The sequence below is a fragment of the Oncorhynchus nerka genome, linkage group LG21, assembly GCF_034236695.1.
Source record: "Oncorhynchus nerka isolate Pitt River linkage group LG21, Oner_Uvic_2.0, whole genome shotgun sequence".
Taxonomy (NCBI): domain Eukaryota; kingdom Metazoa; phylum Chordata; class Actinopteri; order Salmoniformes; family Salmonidae; genus Oncorhynchus; species Oncorhynchus nerka.
This window is the reverse complement of record NC_088416.1, coordinates 9,680,730-9,695,739: the sequence shown is the minus strand read 5'-3', so window position 1 is coordinate 9,695,739 and position 15,010 is coordinate 9,680,730. Positions and strand designations below refer to the sequence as shown.

The following is a 15,010-nucleotide window of genomic DNA, read 5'->3' as shown; positions in this document are numbered from 1 at the left end:
AATGGTGGATCTCGAAACTCTCAGTCTAGCCTAGGCGGCAGGTTAGAGCGTTGGGCCAGTAACCCGAAAGGTTGCTGGATCGAATCCCCGAGCTGACAAGGTAGAAATGTGTCGTTCTGCCCCTGAACAAGGCAGTTTAACCCACTGTTCCCCGGTAGGCCATCGTTGTAAATAATAATTTGTTCTTAACTGACATGCCTAGTTAAAGCAAGGTTAAATAAAATGTTAAAAAGCCAATATACTGTATATGTCCAGGCTGGAGTTTAACTAATGTAGTACTCACTTCCAGTTGTTTGTTCTCATATTTCAGGACAGGGTGGCAACCATACAGTAGTGACAGGAGAATGAGGATTATAGAGCTCTGTGGAGGTTTCTAGAACTTCTAGAAGTTCTGCAAGATCTATATGGCAGTAGGTAATCTTGGCCCAGGTAGACCCTTTTTAGAAAAGGGTTCTTAAAGAGGTCTTTGGGGGTTCTTTGCTAGGTGAAATGGTTCTTCTTGGAACCAAATGGCTTCTACCTGGAACCAAAAAAGGGTTATCATACAAGGTCTGCCGAAGAGCCCTTTTTGAACCCTTATTTTCTAAGTGTGCCTGCCTTCCCGCTCTGTCTGTTTTCCTGCTCACTCGACATGTCTATCTGCCGACCCAGCCTGTCTGCCCATCCTTGCCCAGTCTGTCTGTCTTCCCAGCCGTGGCCAGTCTGTTCTTCTCACCCCGTCTGGCCCTCCATCACCAGCACCACTCTCTCACTGGGCCTCTTCCAGACCCCGACAGGCAGACAAATGGCGTCTGTGGCGCTCCCTGCCAGGCACATGATTAGGGGCGGTTAACATTCGCCATCAGAGGTGCTATATTATAGTGGACCAAGACCAGGGACTCACTCCCTTTCTGCCAACTAACCACACCTGGCTGCCAGTGAACCGATACATCACACCAACTACCACAGACGTCCACACAACCAACAGGAGCTTTTTATAGTCTTCTTTTTACTCTAATAGTTGACGTTCACAATATTTCTTTGTGCTTAAATATTTCTTTGTGCTTTAAGGATCCAAGCTACCATGGAAGCAGAAGAAGCCGTTTGAACGTCACGAAGGGCGGGGGGGATGAGAGAGGTAGGCGGAGAGAGAGAGAGACAGACAGACAGAGTAGAGAGAGATGAGAGAGGTAGGCGGAGAGAGAGAGAGAGAGAGACAGACAGACAGAGTAGAGAGGGATGAGAGAGGTAGGCGGAGAGAGAGAGAGAGAGACAGACAGACAGACAGACGCAGAGAGAGGAAAGGAGAGAGTACGTCACTAGAACCGAAGCAGAGGGGAGAGAAAAAGAAGAAAAAACATGAATAGAACATTCTCAACTGTGAGTCAGCTGACTGTTCAAAAGTCATAACTGTTACCTGCCTCTGACGTCCTGAGCTGCTCCATAGACTCCCAACCAATTACCCTGCCTGTTCTAAGGAGAGTGTTGAGTCATCGTGACATCGTGGCTCTCTCCCCTGATGTGTGGAGAGACGTGAACGACTTGCGTCGTGTCTGGTGAAGGCTGCTGGGAAGGCTGCTGTTTGACGTTACTAAAACGGCCCTCTGGCATAAAAGCCATTATGAATGAGTCATATGTGTGTTTATTTATTTTAGAGCTTTGTGATGGTCCCTATTATGAATGACTGAATATCAGAGCCGATGTTTCTTGAATAACCGGAATATTGAAGCTCAATGGAGATATTCATCACTCACAGTGACACATTTAATTCTTTATTCCCATAAGAATGTGCCCCAACCTGGAAATGATTCCTTTCATTATTGAAAGTAAGGATTACTATGTGGGTGGAGGACTTAAATGATTGAGTTGAATAAAAGTCAGTGATCCCAATGACGAAGACCTCCATTGGTAGCCACTTGTTTGGTCTTCCAAATCGTGATAGTTTACAATAGTTTAACAGGTGTCATTAACTCCACCTAATTAGCATATACATGGTGTAAACATTATGTAAATTACCATGCTATATTATTTAGTTGAGTTGGTCAATTTCCGAAGCCAAGACTTTGTTCTCCTGCTTCAACTCTCAAACCTTTCTTCATCACCTTCCCCCATCTGTCACATCCACCTGAGACTCCTCCTGGTTTACCTGCCTGTACAGTCCCTTTCAGTTCTAAATCATTTTGATTATTCTTATCATTCTCCACCATTACATACTTGGACAATAAATTCCTCATTCCTGGTCCTTTCCTCTTGTGTAAACTCTCATGTCTTCTCTCCATACACACCCCGAGAGTTTCTTGGTCGTAATTTAAGCTCTTCGTCATTTGATCTTTGTCAGGTTTCTTCTCTCTGACGCACATCAAGTCAGTTTGTTTCCTACGTGTAGGCTAAATGTCATCTTACTCAGATGTCGCCCTGTTGTATAAACCATCCTGTCACTACATCCTGCCCCTTTTGTACACTGCCTAGCTCTCCCTGCTCTCTTGCCCACATCCCTTCAAACAGATTCATACATGCAGCAACGATTCCCTTCAAAACCCCTGACCCAAATGCCCTCCTCTTCTTTGTACCTACCCTGCACCATCCCCTACCCTTGTTCTGAGGGCCATCATTTCAATTTCTGACCAACCATGTCCCCTATACTTCCCATTGCTTAACATAATTCATATTTTTCTCTCTCCCATACCTAATGCATGTCATTGGACCCATTCATGTGGACCTAATGTAAATGTAATGGTTGTCTGTTTCTAAAAAAAAGCCGTTCCAGAGCTAGCACACCTGATTCAACTTGTTAATTAAGACAATAATAAAACCACTGGAATTTTAACAATATAATATGGCTATTAAACCAGAATAGAAAAACCTGTATGGTTCTACAAAGAGCCTATGGGATGATTGAGAAAGGTTCTTTATAAAACCATTTTCCATCAAGGTTCTATAAAGATCCATTAAAAAAATGGTTCTATACAGTCTCAAAAGGGGTTCTAACCATAGCGAAATCTTTTTTGGGGGCTATTTGAATGGTTCTTTATAGAACCTTGTGAAAGGGTTCTTTATAGCACCATACGAGTTCCAGTTAGAACCTTATGAGCATTATTCTTTATAGAACCTTCAAATAAAGGTTGGTTACAAGCCAAAGAACCCATATATGGCACTATATCGAACCATTTGTTTTTAGTGTGTATGTTTCATTTTGTTTATTCATTTTGCTCAATACATTTAGTTGTAATCCCATTTGACATATGGAGGCTATGAAGTACATGTCAGGCAGTCAATGAGTTGTTTTTATAAAAGCTTGACGTATATAATAGAGGATTTACTTGAAAGGAGGGCATATCACACTACAAGTCTTCTCAAATTCTTTATACAATCTGGCTGTTCATCCCAACAACCATGGCAACTGTAACCTAAATGAAATAGATCACCCGGTCCATTGTAACCTATTTGGTAAACCTTGTGCTGTCAGGAACATCATTTTCTATCAAGACAAATGAATGACTTTGAAAGTCCTTTATGCATAAACTATCCTTCTAAGTTAAGAGGAAATTGTGTAGGCTATTTTCAGTCTCATGTGTGGTCATTCTATGTAAGATTGGAAATCTCCAATTAAACATTGAACCTGAGTTTCACATGGGTTTATTATCTTGAGATGAATCATGCGTTATCTCTGTGGGTTAGAGGTTCATCATGTGATGACTTCACAAGAAATGCCCCTAATAAACATCGAATTACTGTAGTTTTGGAATGGCTGGTTGCAGTTATGACATGATGCAGGCCTAGTCTACGCTATAATTGTTCCACAAATTGGCCATGTAGATCCCTTTGCGGATTTTTTTTTATAAGTGACATTGAGCTTTCAGTTGCTAAAAGGGTCTGTTCATTCAGTCGGGTTATTCTCCGAACAGAATTATCCGTATGGAGTTTGCATGGACATGATAACATATTAATTGGACTGCACGTGCATCGCGTTCCCTTGAACCTTTGAACATGTGCCACGCGCAAGTTGAAAGACAGTGAAGTGGAAATGACGTGTTGGTGTCCATTTTTATCATTCCAATTTACATCCAGTGTTACATCTTTAACTGATATGGCTCATAAATTGTAATATTACGCAAAGCCTATACAAGATAGGTGATACGATAGTCACAGCCTTTTGGTGACATACAAATATGATTTTTCCTTGGGCATATCAAGGGGCAGGTGTGATTGGAGAATAGTGTATCTACTAAAAAAAGATGGCAAAACTTCGTTTCAAATGGCTTTCATCCAAATAAGTGTATTTGAGTATTGTGGCCCTTGCAGTAAACGGTATTTATTGTGAAGAAGATTACGAATGTTATAGAATTGCTGTTTTTTTGTGACCGCTCAAAGCTCGCTGCTCGAGCCACGATGACAATGCTTTGTGGTCTTTCCTTTAAACCTATTGAAAAGGAATGAATGATTTGATAGCCAGCGTGAGTATGGGAGTGAATTTGTGCGCAAATACTCTTGTGAAGCTGGTCGTTCAACTAGTTCATGTGATATTTGTCTGGCGTTTTGAGCTCATTGCCTTATAAGGAAAGGAAGTCGTGCCTGTCTGCAATAGGCTGAACATTGCCGCCTGCATGAACTGTTCTCCTTTAACCCTTGAGCTGCTGAATTTTATTTAGGTTTAAAATTATACTCGACGCTCGCGCCTTTATACCGAAAACATATAACGAAATAAATAACAATGTAGACAAATACCAATAATTGTACAATGTGTAAGACTTATACAATATAACAGGTCATTTGACAAGCCAAATCTACGCGTGTATGTGTGCGTGTGTGTACAAACGTGCGTGTGTACAACCGTGCGTGTGCGGTGACTATAGCCTACTTGTCAACATGTTCAACCTTTTTTCATGTTTCAAAAAGACAGCGGGCATAAGACACACACGAACCACCACCAGCGGCAATAACTGTGCTGTTGTAAGGTGCAAAAAAAGCAAACACACATTATGTTGCCTTTTCTATGTGCCAGAGGTGGGCCCATGCGTCTGTCGCCCAAAAGTGATAACGCAGCGGCTGGTGCCCGTCAAAGTCATGACAGAAATAAACGCGATGGAAGAAATGCCAACCGGGTTTAAGACCAACTGACGTGACCTACATATATCTGACACAACCACGGGCCATTGATGTGCAGAGAAATTTCACTAGATGCCCCGTACCGCGACACTGGCTCTCGAAAATGGCTTTACATATGACCTTGTATTAAGAAGGACAGATCATATGGATGGAGAGGGTAGATGTTTATGGAAAATGCCTACCAGCACGACGCAGCCTTGCTCAGCCATTGGGTAGGTTAGCCAAGTCACTAAGGCGAATAGCAAAGCTCACGTTTATGGAATTTTTTTCAAAGATCCCCGTGTGAAGTCTTTGGAAAACGATCATAAATAACCTGGGAAATCCATAATACAGTTATCACAATCCTATGACGGTGATGATGGTTATTATTAGTATAATGTGTCAATTAGATAGGGGACTGATTAATGCAATCTTCTATAGATTAATCAGTGTGCATAATGTTGGTTTTCTATCGTGGTTAAATGCTCAGGGTACCATTTATTGTATCATTCAGTTATGGGCTACATAGGGCCTACCATACCCATAATTAACTGTTGCATATATTTGTTTTGGTGTGGGACCCCAAAGTTGAATTTCAGTAGGCCTATTGATGATGAGTCGCACACCAATGACGATCACTTCATTTATCCATCGGTTTCAGACTTTAAGGAAATCATGGGTGTGGCCTTTAGAAATATCTACCATACACTTGTGAAAATGTTAAAGAATACGTTAACAAATAGGCTACATTAATTAAAATAGATCAAAGTAAATTAGCATGGAGCCTTGATTCATTTTTTCGTGATTTGGATGACATGCGTAAAAGGCAAATATTCAGTTACAATTCTCAATTTGACATATCATAAAACAACATTGTACTTTTCATAGTACCCTCTTGCAGTTCCATTTCACCCTACACATCCATGGGCTAAAGCATGAAACTGCCCCAGCCCCCAAAAGCGCCTCCTCCTCCTGACGTCACGTCAATGGCTCTTTGCGTTAACAGTTTTTCTGCGACCCCTTCTCGTGTGCAAAGCAAAACGTATCGCACTGCTACTGCCAACGAATTCCAAATAGAGTGAGAGGGAAAGAGAGGGAAGATCGGAGAGAAGGGAAATCTCCCGTATCAATTTGAACGACGGAAAAACAGCACACACGCGGGAAGGGTGACATTTTCTACAGGGATTGGAAGAGAAACCTTCCCTTTTGCATCGAAAATGGAGCTACCCGCCGCGGGAGAGCACGTCTTTGCGGTGGAGAGCATCGAGAAGAAGCGGAATCGAAAGGTTTGAAAACACTTCAAATATATGATTGCTCAATGTCCACAAACAGGGTTATTTGGTATCGCTATGCAATATATTGCGTAATTGATGGAAGTAAATTATGTTGTTGTGTTTTTGCAGATAGACTATAATGTCAAAGAACCGCTTATAATCAAATGAACCAATATGTTCTCTCATCTGCGTATAGGGGAGGATGGAATACCTAGTCAAGTGGCGAGGATGGTCTCCAAAGTAAGTTACCTTTTAAAATACTATAGCATACTTTAGTACTACCTTAGTAATGCAAATTCATATTTCAAGTTTTCAAGTGTGTGTGTGTGTGTGTGGCGCGGGTGCGTCTTTGCGCGCGTTGAAGAGAATGTTTGATTCGATCGATGGCGTTTAGGATGCTATCACTAATTGGTGTTAAGTGAAAATTAAGGTAACGTGGGGTAACTAGCCCCCCAATAACATGTTCTAGTAATTAGCTCTTAAAAGCTATAATCTATGTATCTTATTTAAGTTAAATAAATCAAATATTGAAACAAAAATGGCATTGCACATCTCACTATTAATATCCTCACTATGATGAGGTTTTGATGTAAGGTTCCTCTTCTCTTTTTCACACCAAATCATGTCCAAATGCTACAGTATATAGAAAAAACTGACTGTGTAACTCAATGGAGTTATTTGCAGATGACTTGGACATGCTAAATTAGGTACCATTATCTTGCATTGGATTGCCCTAATGGTACATCTATAAAAAGTGTATAGGTCTAACGTCATTTGAATATATATGTACGTTTTTTCTAAATGACTATCATTAGATCACCTTACCTCAGAATCGTTTTGTTCGAGTGACTTAAAAAAAAAAGTAGATTAGACGGATGACAAAGTGGTTTCTGTGAGAAATGTAGGGGGGGGGGGCAGTTACTCCGGGGACTTGTTACCCCACGTTACCCTAATCACCCTCATAGAGTTGCTGTTTTGCTTGTGCTGACTTTGTGAAGTATACTTCCTAGCAATTATTAACACTTTATAATGACCTATTTCCAGAGTATAGGCTACACTTTGCTCTTACTTTATTACACATTTATCAATAATGTTTATGTTTCGTATGTCGGCCTATTTCGTCAAGACTGACTGCTAACTGTTAACAGCTAACCTGATTACAGAAGTTGCCTAGCTACTTTACAATGGATTCTGTCTGCAATCAAGCGGATGACGGCCACATTTGATATATGCTTGTAGTTTGGTTGATAGAAGGCGACCTCTGCTGATGTTGATATTAATATCGCTCTCTCTTTCTCTCTCTCGCTCTCTCTCTCACACACTTTATGTCTTAATAGATATAACACGTGGGAACCAGAAGAAAACATTCTCGACCCGCGGCTGCTTGACGCTTTCCAGAACAGGTGAGTTTGACAGACTCGATTTGACGTGACAACCTTACGTAGTCAATGGGGGTGGTTGGCGCTGCTCTGTGCGTTTGTCTGTGCGTGTGCGCGCATAGCGCACCACTTCTATCTCATGGTGTGCGTAAAATGTGGCCTAATTGAATTACATTTTCCTATGGCAATGTTAAAACTTTTCAAAGCCCTAAAAAAAGGACCTGATGCGATCACAATGTTTTTAATTTAAAAAAAATTAAAATAATAAAAAAATCTCAGTAGGCCTATAATAACAGTAGGCCTATAATAACAGTAGGCCTATAATAACAGTAGGCCTATAATAACAGTAGGCCTATAATAACAGTAGGCCTATAATAACAGTAGGCCTATAATAACAGTAGGCCTATAATAACAGTAGGCCTATAATAACAGTAGGCCTATAATAACAGTAGGCCTATAATAACAGTAGGCCTATAATAACAGTAGGCCTATAATAACAGTAGGCCTATAATAACAGTAGGCCTATAATAACAGTAGGCCTATAATAACAGTAGGCCTATAATAACAGTAGGCCTATAATAACAGTAGGCCTATACAGTGACCACACACATCGGATTGAAAACATTTTGTAAAGATTGCGTATGACTGTTACAATTTCGTGGTCAATTTCGTGGTTGTCCCTATGTGATATTCTTAGGCCTATAACAATAGATGGATTGATTTTAGGTTGCCCATGCCACAATAGGCTATCATCTTTCACAGGCTATATGCTTATCCAGACACCAGGCCCAAACATTCCTTGACTGCATGCTTTGTCTTATCCCCCCATCCCCGCTTCACCTCATCATGTATTGGATGAGGAATGCACTGATAACAACATTAGATAGACAAAAAGGCACTAGTAATTAGTAATAGGCAAAATCTCTGTAACAACCGTAGAAGCATCCGCTTGAAGACACCGTGTGCCTTTTCAAGATGCCTTGTTTGCTGGACAAGCGTTACTATTAACCGGTAATTGCTAAACCTCCTGTGGGGTTTTTCTGGACATGAACACACAACTACAACTGCACTATGGCGCAAAAACTATGCAGTGACTCCTCTCCCGCAGTGTGCGCAAACCAGCTTTTAAAAGAGACAGGTCACTCAGTAGGGAAAATGTTGACGGAGGGCGGTGTCTGTTTTCGCCATTATCTCTGTCTCTAAACGGGGGAGTTTCTATTGTAGCTAATTACGTGACTCTCCAGGGGGCATCACCGGGCAGAGTACCAGGCTATGAAAATATACGGAGTCGCCACCGTAATTAGATGTGCGCAGGGAGGGGGGGGTGACATCAGTACTCATTGGGTATTGACTTACTGCTCTAGAGTAAGCATGGAAAACAGTGGGCTATAGGAAAAATATCCTATCCACCCGTACCCGTTACATAGTCTATAGATGCGTAGTTAATTCAAGCCCTGAATCTATTCCATCCTTCTATGGATTGAATGTTGAACTAAAAACGATTAATTGCATGTGGAAATGATTTTGGAGTAATGTAGATTTAGTCGGGGCCTAAACCATATTTGACATGAGAAGGACTTTGATATACAGCAATGCCTGGTAAACAAGTAATACGGATAGAAGCCTGTAGGCCCTGCACTACATAAAGGATGAGGTTTGTAATTCATGTCTCGTGGGTTCAGTTAGAGGATCTAGTGGTAAACAGGGGGATTTGACTGAGGGGTATTCCACTGATGTTTCATGTTACCAATTAGGATGAAATGGTGCATGGGATTTCCCCCATAAATGACTGCATTGCATTACGCTATTTCATTATTGTTAGTACATCACCGTTATTGTGGATGGTTTGAGTGACATGGTGGCGTTTTCTGCCTTTCACAGGGAGAGATACGAGCAGCTTATGGGATATCGCAAAAGAGGGCCAAAGCCAAAGCACCTGATGGGCCAGGTGAGTCTTCACATATTTTGGAGGGGACAATTAACTCCTGTATTACGATACATTTGATCAAATAAATGTTACAATTATGTATGAAAGGCCCTCACAGAACTAAACACGAGTTTAGAACTAAACACAAGTTTAGAACTAAACACCAGTTTAGGGCTCAGGACTCACCCAAAGGTCATCTAGAGGAACACCATTTGATGATAGCATTTTCCCAACCTTCATTACAGAGAGACAACCAGTCAGATGGGGATGTCAACAAGTCCGCTCTATCAGTTAACTAACAGCTGTGTTTTTCGCAGGTCCCGTCCTTTGCCCGGAGATCCAGCGTCCTCTCAGGCCTTCAGGAGACCACCCTGGACGAGGACAACCGGCAGCAAGTGGACCCCATCCAGACAGTGCGCTCGCAGACCCAGCAGTACCAGCTGAACAGCAAGAAGCACCACCAGTACCAGCCCCTGCTGGCCAAGGAGAGGGAGGCCGAGCAGCAGGCCAACGGAAAGAAGAAGCTCTACTACCAGCTCAACAGCAAGAAACATCACCACTACCAGCCTGACCCCAAGATGTACGACAGCACCCAGTGCATGAAGCCAAGGGAGGCCACCAAAGCTCCGGAACTGCCCACCAACCACAGCTGGAACCTGCCTCCCGCGCTGCAGCAGAAGTGGGTCCGGGACAAGGACTCTGGCTGCCTGAGCAAAGTCAAGGATATCACCATGGAGCTAAAGAAGCTTCCGGCTCACCTCAACGGCCCCAGTGGCGAATCGGAGCAGAGCAAGGCCACGGCCAAAGAGGACTCACCGCTGCTGGAGGCCGACGGTGTCAGCGACAGCAAGCTGAAGATCGTCAAGAACAAAAACAAGAACGGACGCATCGTCATTGTCATGAGCAAGTACATGGAGAACGGCATGCAGGCGGCGAGGATTAAAAATGGAGATGTGGAAACCCTTGGCGAGCCGCAGCCGGACAATGATGATGATGCAGCAGAAAATCAACTTGAAAAGATGAGGCTCGTCCAGAAACTGGGTCTCACCAACGGATTCGCGAAAGATTGCAACAAAGGGTCTAACAGATCTAACGTATTTAAGTGTCCTGCTGACAAGGTCGACTCGCCCAAAATGGGGCTTAGTGCGACAGAGCAGAATAAACATTTCAATGTCAGGGGTCAGAAGGAGGCTACAGAGGATCAGCCCCTGCAGCTGACCGACAAACCTAACCTTGCCCCTTGGCCCATTGAGATGGGGGTTCATAGGACTCAGCCAGGAAAGGGCTCTTCTCCAGCCCTCAAACGTCACCTTTCGGAGGCAGACAAGGGCGAGGACCGGGGTGGCTGTAAACAGTTTCTAAACTCCCGGAGTATCAGTATACCCTGCACTGTGTCCTCACCTCCTCAAAGCAACTCCACGGACCAAAATGGCCACCATAGACACAATGGCCAGCTGGACTACGACTTCCTGGAGTCTAACCAGGACGAGCCCATGGACCTCAGCTGTGTGAGGTCCAGACGGGAGGCTCCAGTTCCCACAGAGACACAGGTGGCTCCTTCTGCCGAGGAAGAGAAGACTGCCGAACAGACAGAACCGCCATTGGCTATCACAACAGAACATACTGTGGAGGAGGAGCCTTTTCCTTCATTCAAGCCTTTCCTTGGGAATATAGTCATCACGGATATTACAACAAACTGTCTCACGGTGACATTTAAGGAATACGTTACAGTGTAACGAAGCTGACAAAAGACAATCTGAGGACGAGGGATTAACAGCAACTGTGTGAATTTGTACAAATGTGTGTTGGAACATATTGGTATTTTCAGATGTTTGAATGTAAATAAGAGCCCTTAAAGTTTGCATTAAGTGGGGTTGTGATTCATTTTGTTTGGGGGTTCCTAACCCTCCTATAATTTGCATGTACGTAACTTTGGCTATCATTCTCTAAATGAGACCCAGAGTTTTTGTCATACTTGACGATGTAGGCTTCTAATTGAGTTACAAACTACTTTAGTACATGCTATTTTGACACATGGTATCAGGGCTCAGTGAAAAAGCACTTACTCATGTAAATATGATTTACTTTTGACAAAGGCTTTATATCCATTTTGGTTTACAGTCTTTGTTTCAGGTCTATATATTGAGAAAGAAAAAGTCTATGTATTGATTATTGGTAAATGACACCCTCTTTCAGTTTATTTGCCTGCTTGTGGTGTGTGTGTGTGTGTGTGTGTGTGTGTGTCTGTGCGTTCATGTGTAGCGACGTTGCAAAATGACGGGCTGTGTGTGCGCATGTACAGTACCAGACAAACATTTGGACACACCTACTCACACAAGGGTTTTTATTTCTTTTCTTTTTTTTTACTATTCTCTACATTGTAGAGTAATAGTGAAGACGTCAACACTATGAAATAACACATGTGGAATCATGTAGTAACCCCAAAAAAGTGTTTTATATATTAGATTTTAGATTCATCAAAGTACCCAACCTTTTGCTTTGATGACAGCTTTGCACACTCGTGGCATTCTCTCAACCAGCTTCATGAGGAATGATTTTCCAACAGTCTTGAAGATGTTCCCACATATTCTGAGCTTTTCCTCCACTCTGGGGTCCAACTCATCCCAACCCATCTCAATTGGGTTGAGGTCAGGTGATTGTGTAGGCCAGGTCATCATTCTTGGTCCAATAGCCCTTACACAGCCTGGAGGTGTGTTTTGGGTCATTGTCCTGTTCAAAAACAAATTATAGTCCCACTAAGCGCAAACCAGATGGGATGGCGTATTGCTGCCGAATGTTGTGGTAGCTTTGAATTCTAAATAAATAACTGACACTGTCACCAGCAAAGCACCATCACACCTCCTCCATGCTTCACGGTGGGAGCCACACATGCGGAGAGCATCTTCACCTACTCTGCGTCTCACAAAGACACGGCAGTTGGAACTAAAAATCTCAAATTTGGACTCATCAGACCAAAGGACCGATTTCCACCGGTCTAATGTCCATTGCTCGTGTGTCTTGGCCCAAGCAAGTCTCTTCTTCTTATTGGTGTTCTTTATCAGTAGTTTCTTTGCAGCAATTTCACCATGAAGACCTGATTCACACAGTCTCATCTGAACAGTTGATGTTGAAATGTGTCTGTTACTCGAACTCTGTGAAGCATTTATTTGGGCTGCAATTTCTGAGGCTGGTAACTCTAATGAACTTATCCTCTGCAGCAGAGGTAACTATTTGTGGCGGTCCTCGTGAGAGTCAGTTTCATCATAGCGCTTGATGGTTTTTGCGACTGAACTTAAAGAAACTTTCAATGTTCTTGGCTGACCTTCATGTCTTAAAGTAATGATGGACTGTCATTTCTCTTTGCTCATTTGAGCTGTTCTTGCCATAATTTGGACTTGGTCTTTTACCAAATAGGGCTATCTTCTGTATACCAACCCTACCTTGTCACAACACAACTGATTGGCTCAAACGCATTAAGAAGGAAAGAAGTTCCACAAATGAACTTTTAACAAGGCACACCTATTAATTGAAATGCAATCCAGGTGGCTACCTCATGAAGCTGGTTGAGAGAATGCCAAGAGTGTGCAAAGCTGGGGTGGCTACCTTGAAGAATCTCAAAAGAAAATATATTTTGATTTGATTAACACTTTTTTGGTTACTACATGATTCCATATGTGTTATTTAATAGTTTTGATATCTTCACTATTATTCTACAATGTAGAAAATAGTTCAAATAAAGAAAAGCCATAGAAAAAGAAGGTGTGTCCAAACTTTTGACTGGTACTGTATGTGTGTGTGTGTGTTTGCAAGATGGACAGATTCAAACTAGGAAGGTAGAAGTCTGTTGCTTGGACAGATCATGCCACATGAGACGACAGGGAGAGCCAAACAAACAGGGCCTCCCGGGTCAAACTGCACAAGTCAATGAAGGACCTTGGAGTTAACATGTACTTTGCACTGTTGTAGGCTGGCTGAAGGGGGTGAATGGCTGCTGCGAAGGGGATGGCCTTAGCCTCTTATCTGAGGGTAACGTTTAGGAAGATAGATATTACTGGTTTCAATTATTGTAAATATGTGAAATACCCACTGATATCATTCATTCCCTGTAGCTCTGTAACAATGTGGCATTTTAGATATCAATTCAAGTCCCATTGGCCTAGTTCTTTCTTCAAGACCCATAACATGGATACTATTCATTTTAAAACAACTCTATGTTTATAATTGATCCTATTTATTGTAGCTATTCACTATTAATGTGAAACATGAAGGGAAGTTGGAAATGATTTATGTAGTATTCATTTTTTGAAGGTCGTGTAGGCCAACTAACAATCACATTCATCCCTGCCGTTTTGTTGGAACTAATGATGACTTCCCCTACATGTCATATTCAGAATGTAAACTACAGTTAACACAGGTGGCCTTTCCTGTTCAATGCATTTAAGGAAATGTCCGGCTACTCTTTTATTCACCCTGTTTTCTTCACTCTCTGTTATAACTAGAAGTACAGAAGTAATTATGAATCCCTGTTCTCATGGCCTACACTCTAATGCTAATGCGTTTGATAGGCTTGTGGCCTTTTGTGGGCGTGTACCACTGTTAATGTTTCAATGGCATTCAGTGTTTTCATTGCAAGGGCAAGGTATATGGTATCCTAGGCTAGTCTATTGCCTATATTGGTATCATCAAAAAACATGAGTTCATGGGACCTTCTCAATGTTCTGTTTGAAACCCCTTTTCAACACTTGGTTTTATCAAATATGCAGTGTAACTGCTTTAAGAGGGACTTTGTTGTTCATGTGAGCAGACTAAACTGAAAAGGCTTCTCCTGATGTGTTTGGCAAGAATAAAATGGTAAGAAAGTTATGTGCCGAATCTCTCTTCTTTATGGGCTACGTGACTGTGCATGATCAGATGTTAGGGTGATCTACATTGTCTCAAGGGTGTCTTCAGGTGAGCAAAAGACGATGAACTGCGGTCTTGCAACACAATCTTGTAGAAACCGCATTGCTTGCTTCTTGCACTGGCAGTCATCACAGGCAGGAGGTTCAAATAGATGCAGAACTAACCTCGCTTCCTGGCCCGCTGCAGGGCTGGCCCTAGCCTTTTGAGGCCCTAAGTGAAATTTTGTTGCCCCCCCGCCACCACCACCTTGCGGGCAAAACATTTTAGGGCCTATTGCCATGTCTTATTCCGATGTAATATGATGAGTGAGAGTCACTAACCAGTGATTTAAAGTACTTAAGTAAACAATAATTGAAAGTACTAAAGTCATTTTTGGGGGGTATCTGTAGTTAACTTGACTATTTATATTTTCGACTACTTTTACTTCACTACATTCATAAAGAAAATGATATACTTTTTACTCC

At 42.2% G+C, this 15,010-nt stretch overlaps 1 protein-coding gene across 1 annotated transcript; it reads left to right on the top strand.

Moving 5' to 3' along the window:
- The first annotated feature begins 6,050 nt into the window (after positions 1–6,050).
- Positions 6,051–14,507, top strand: LOC115103824 (E3 SUMO-protein ligase CBX4). The gene is made up of 5 exons (XM_029624790.2): positions 6,051–6,350; positions 6,535–6,578; positions 7,676–7,741; positions 9,599–9,665; positions 9,962–14,507. Exons 1-5 carry the CDS (start codon positions 6,282–6,284, stop codon positions 11,378–11,380), a joined length of 1,665 nt encoding a protein of 554 aa, XP_029480650.2. The 5' UTR covers positions 6,051–6,281; the 3' UTR covers positions 11,381–14,507.
- The last annotated feature ends 503 nt before the right edge of the window (positions 14,508–15,010 follow it).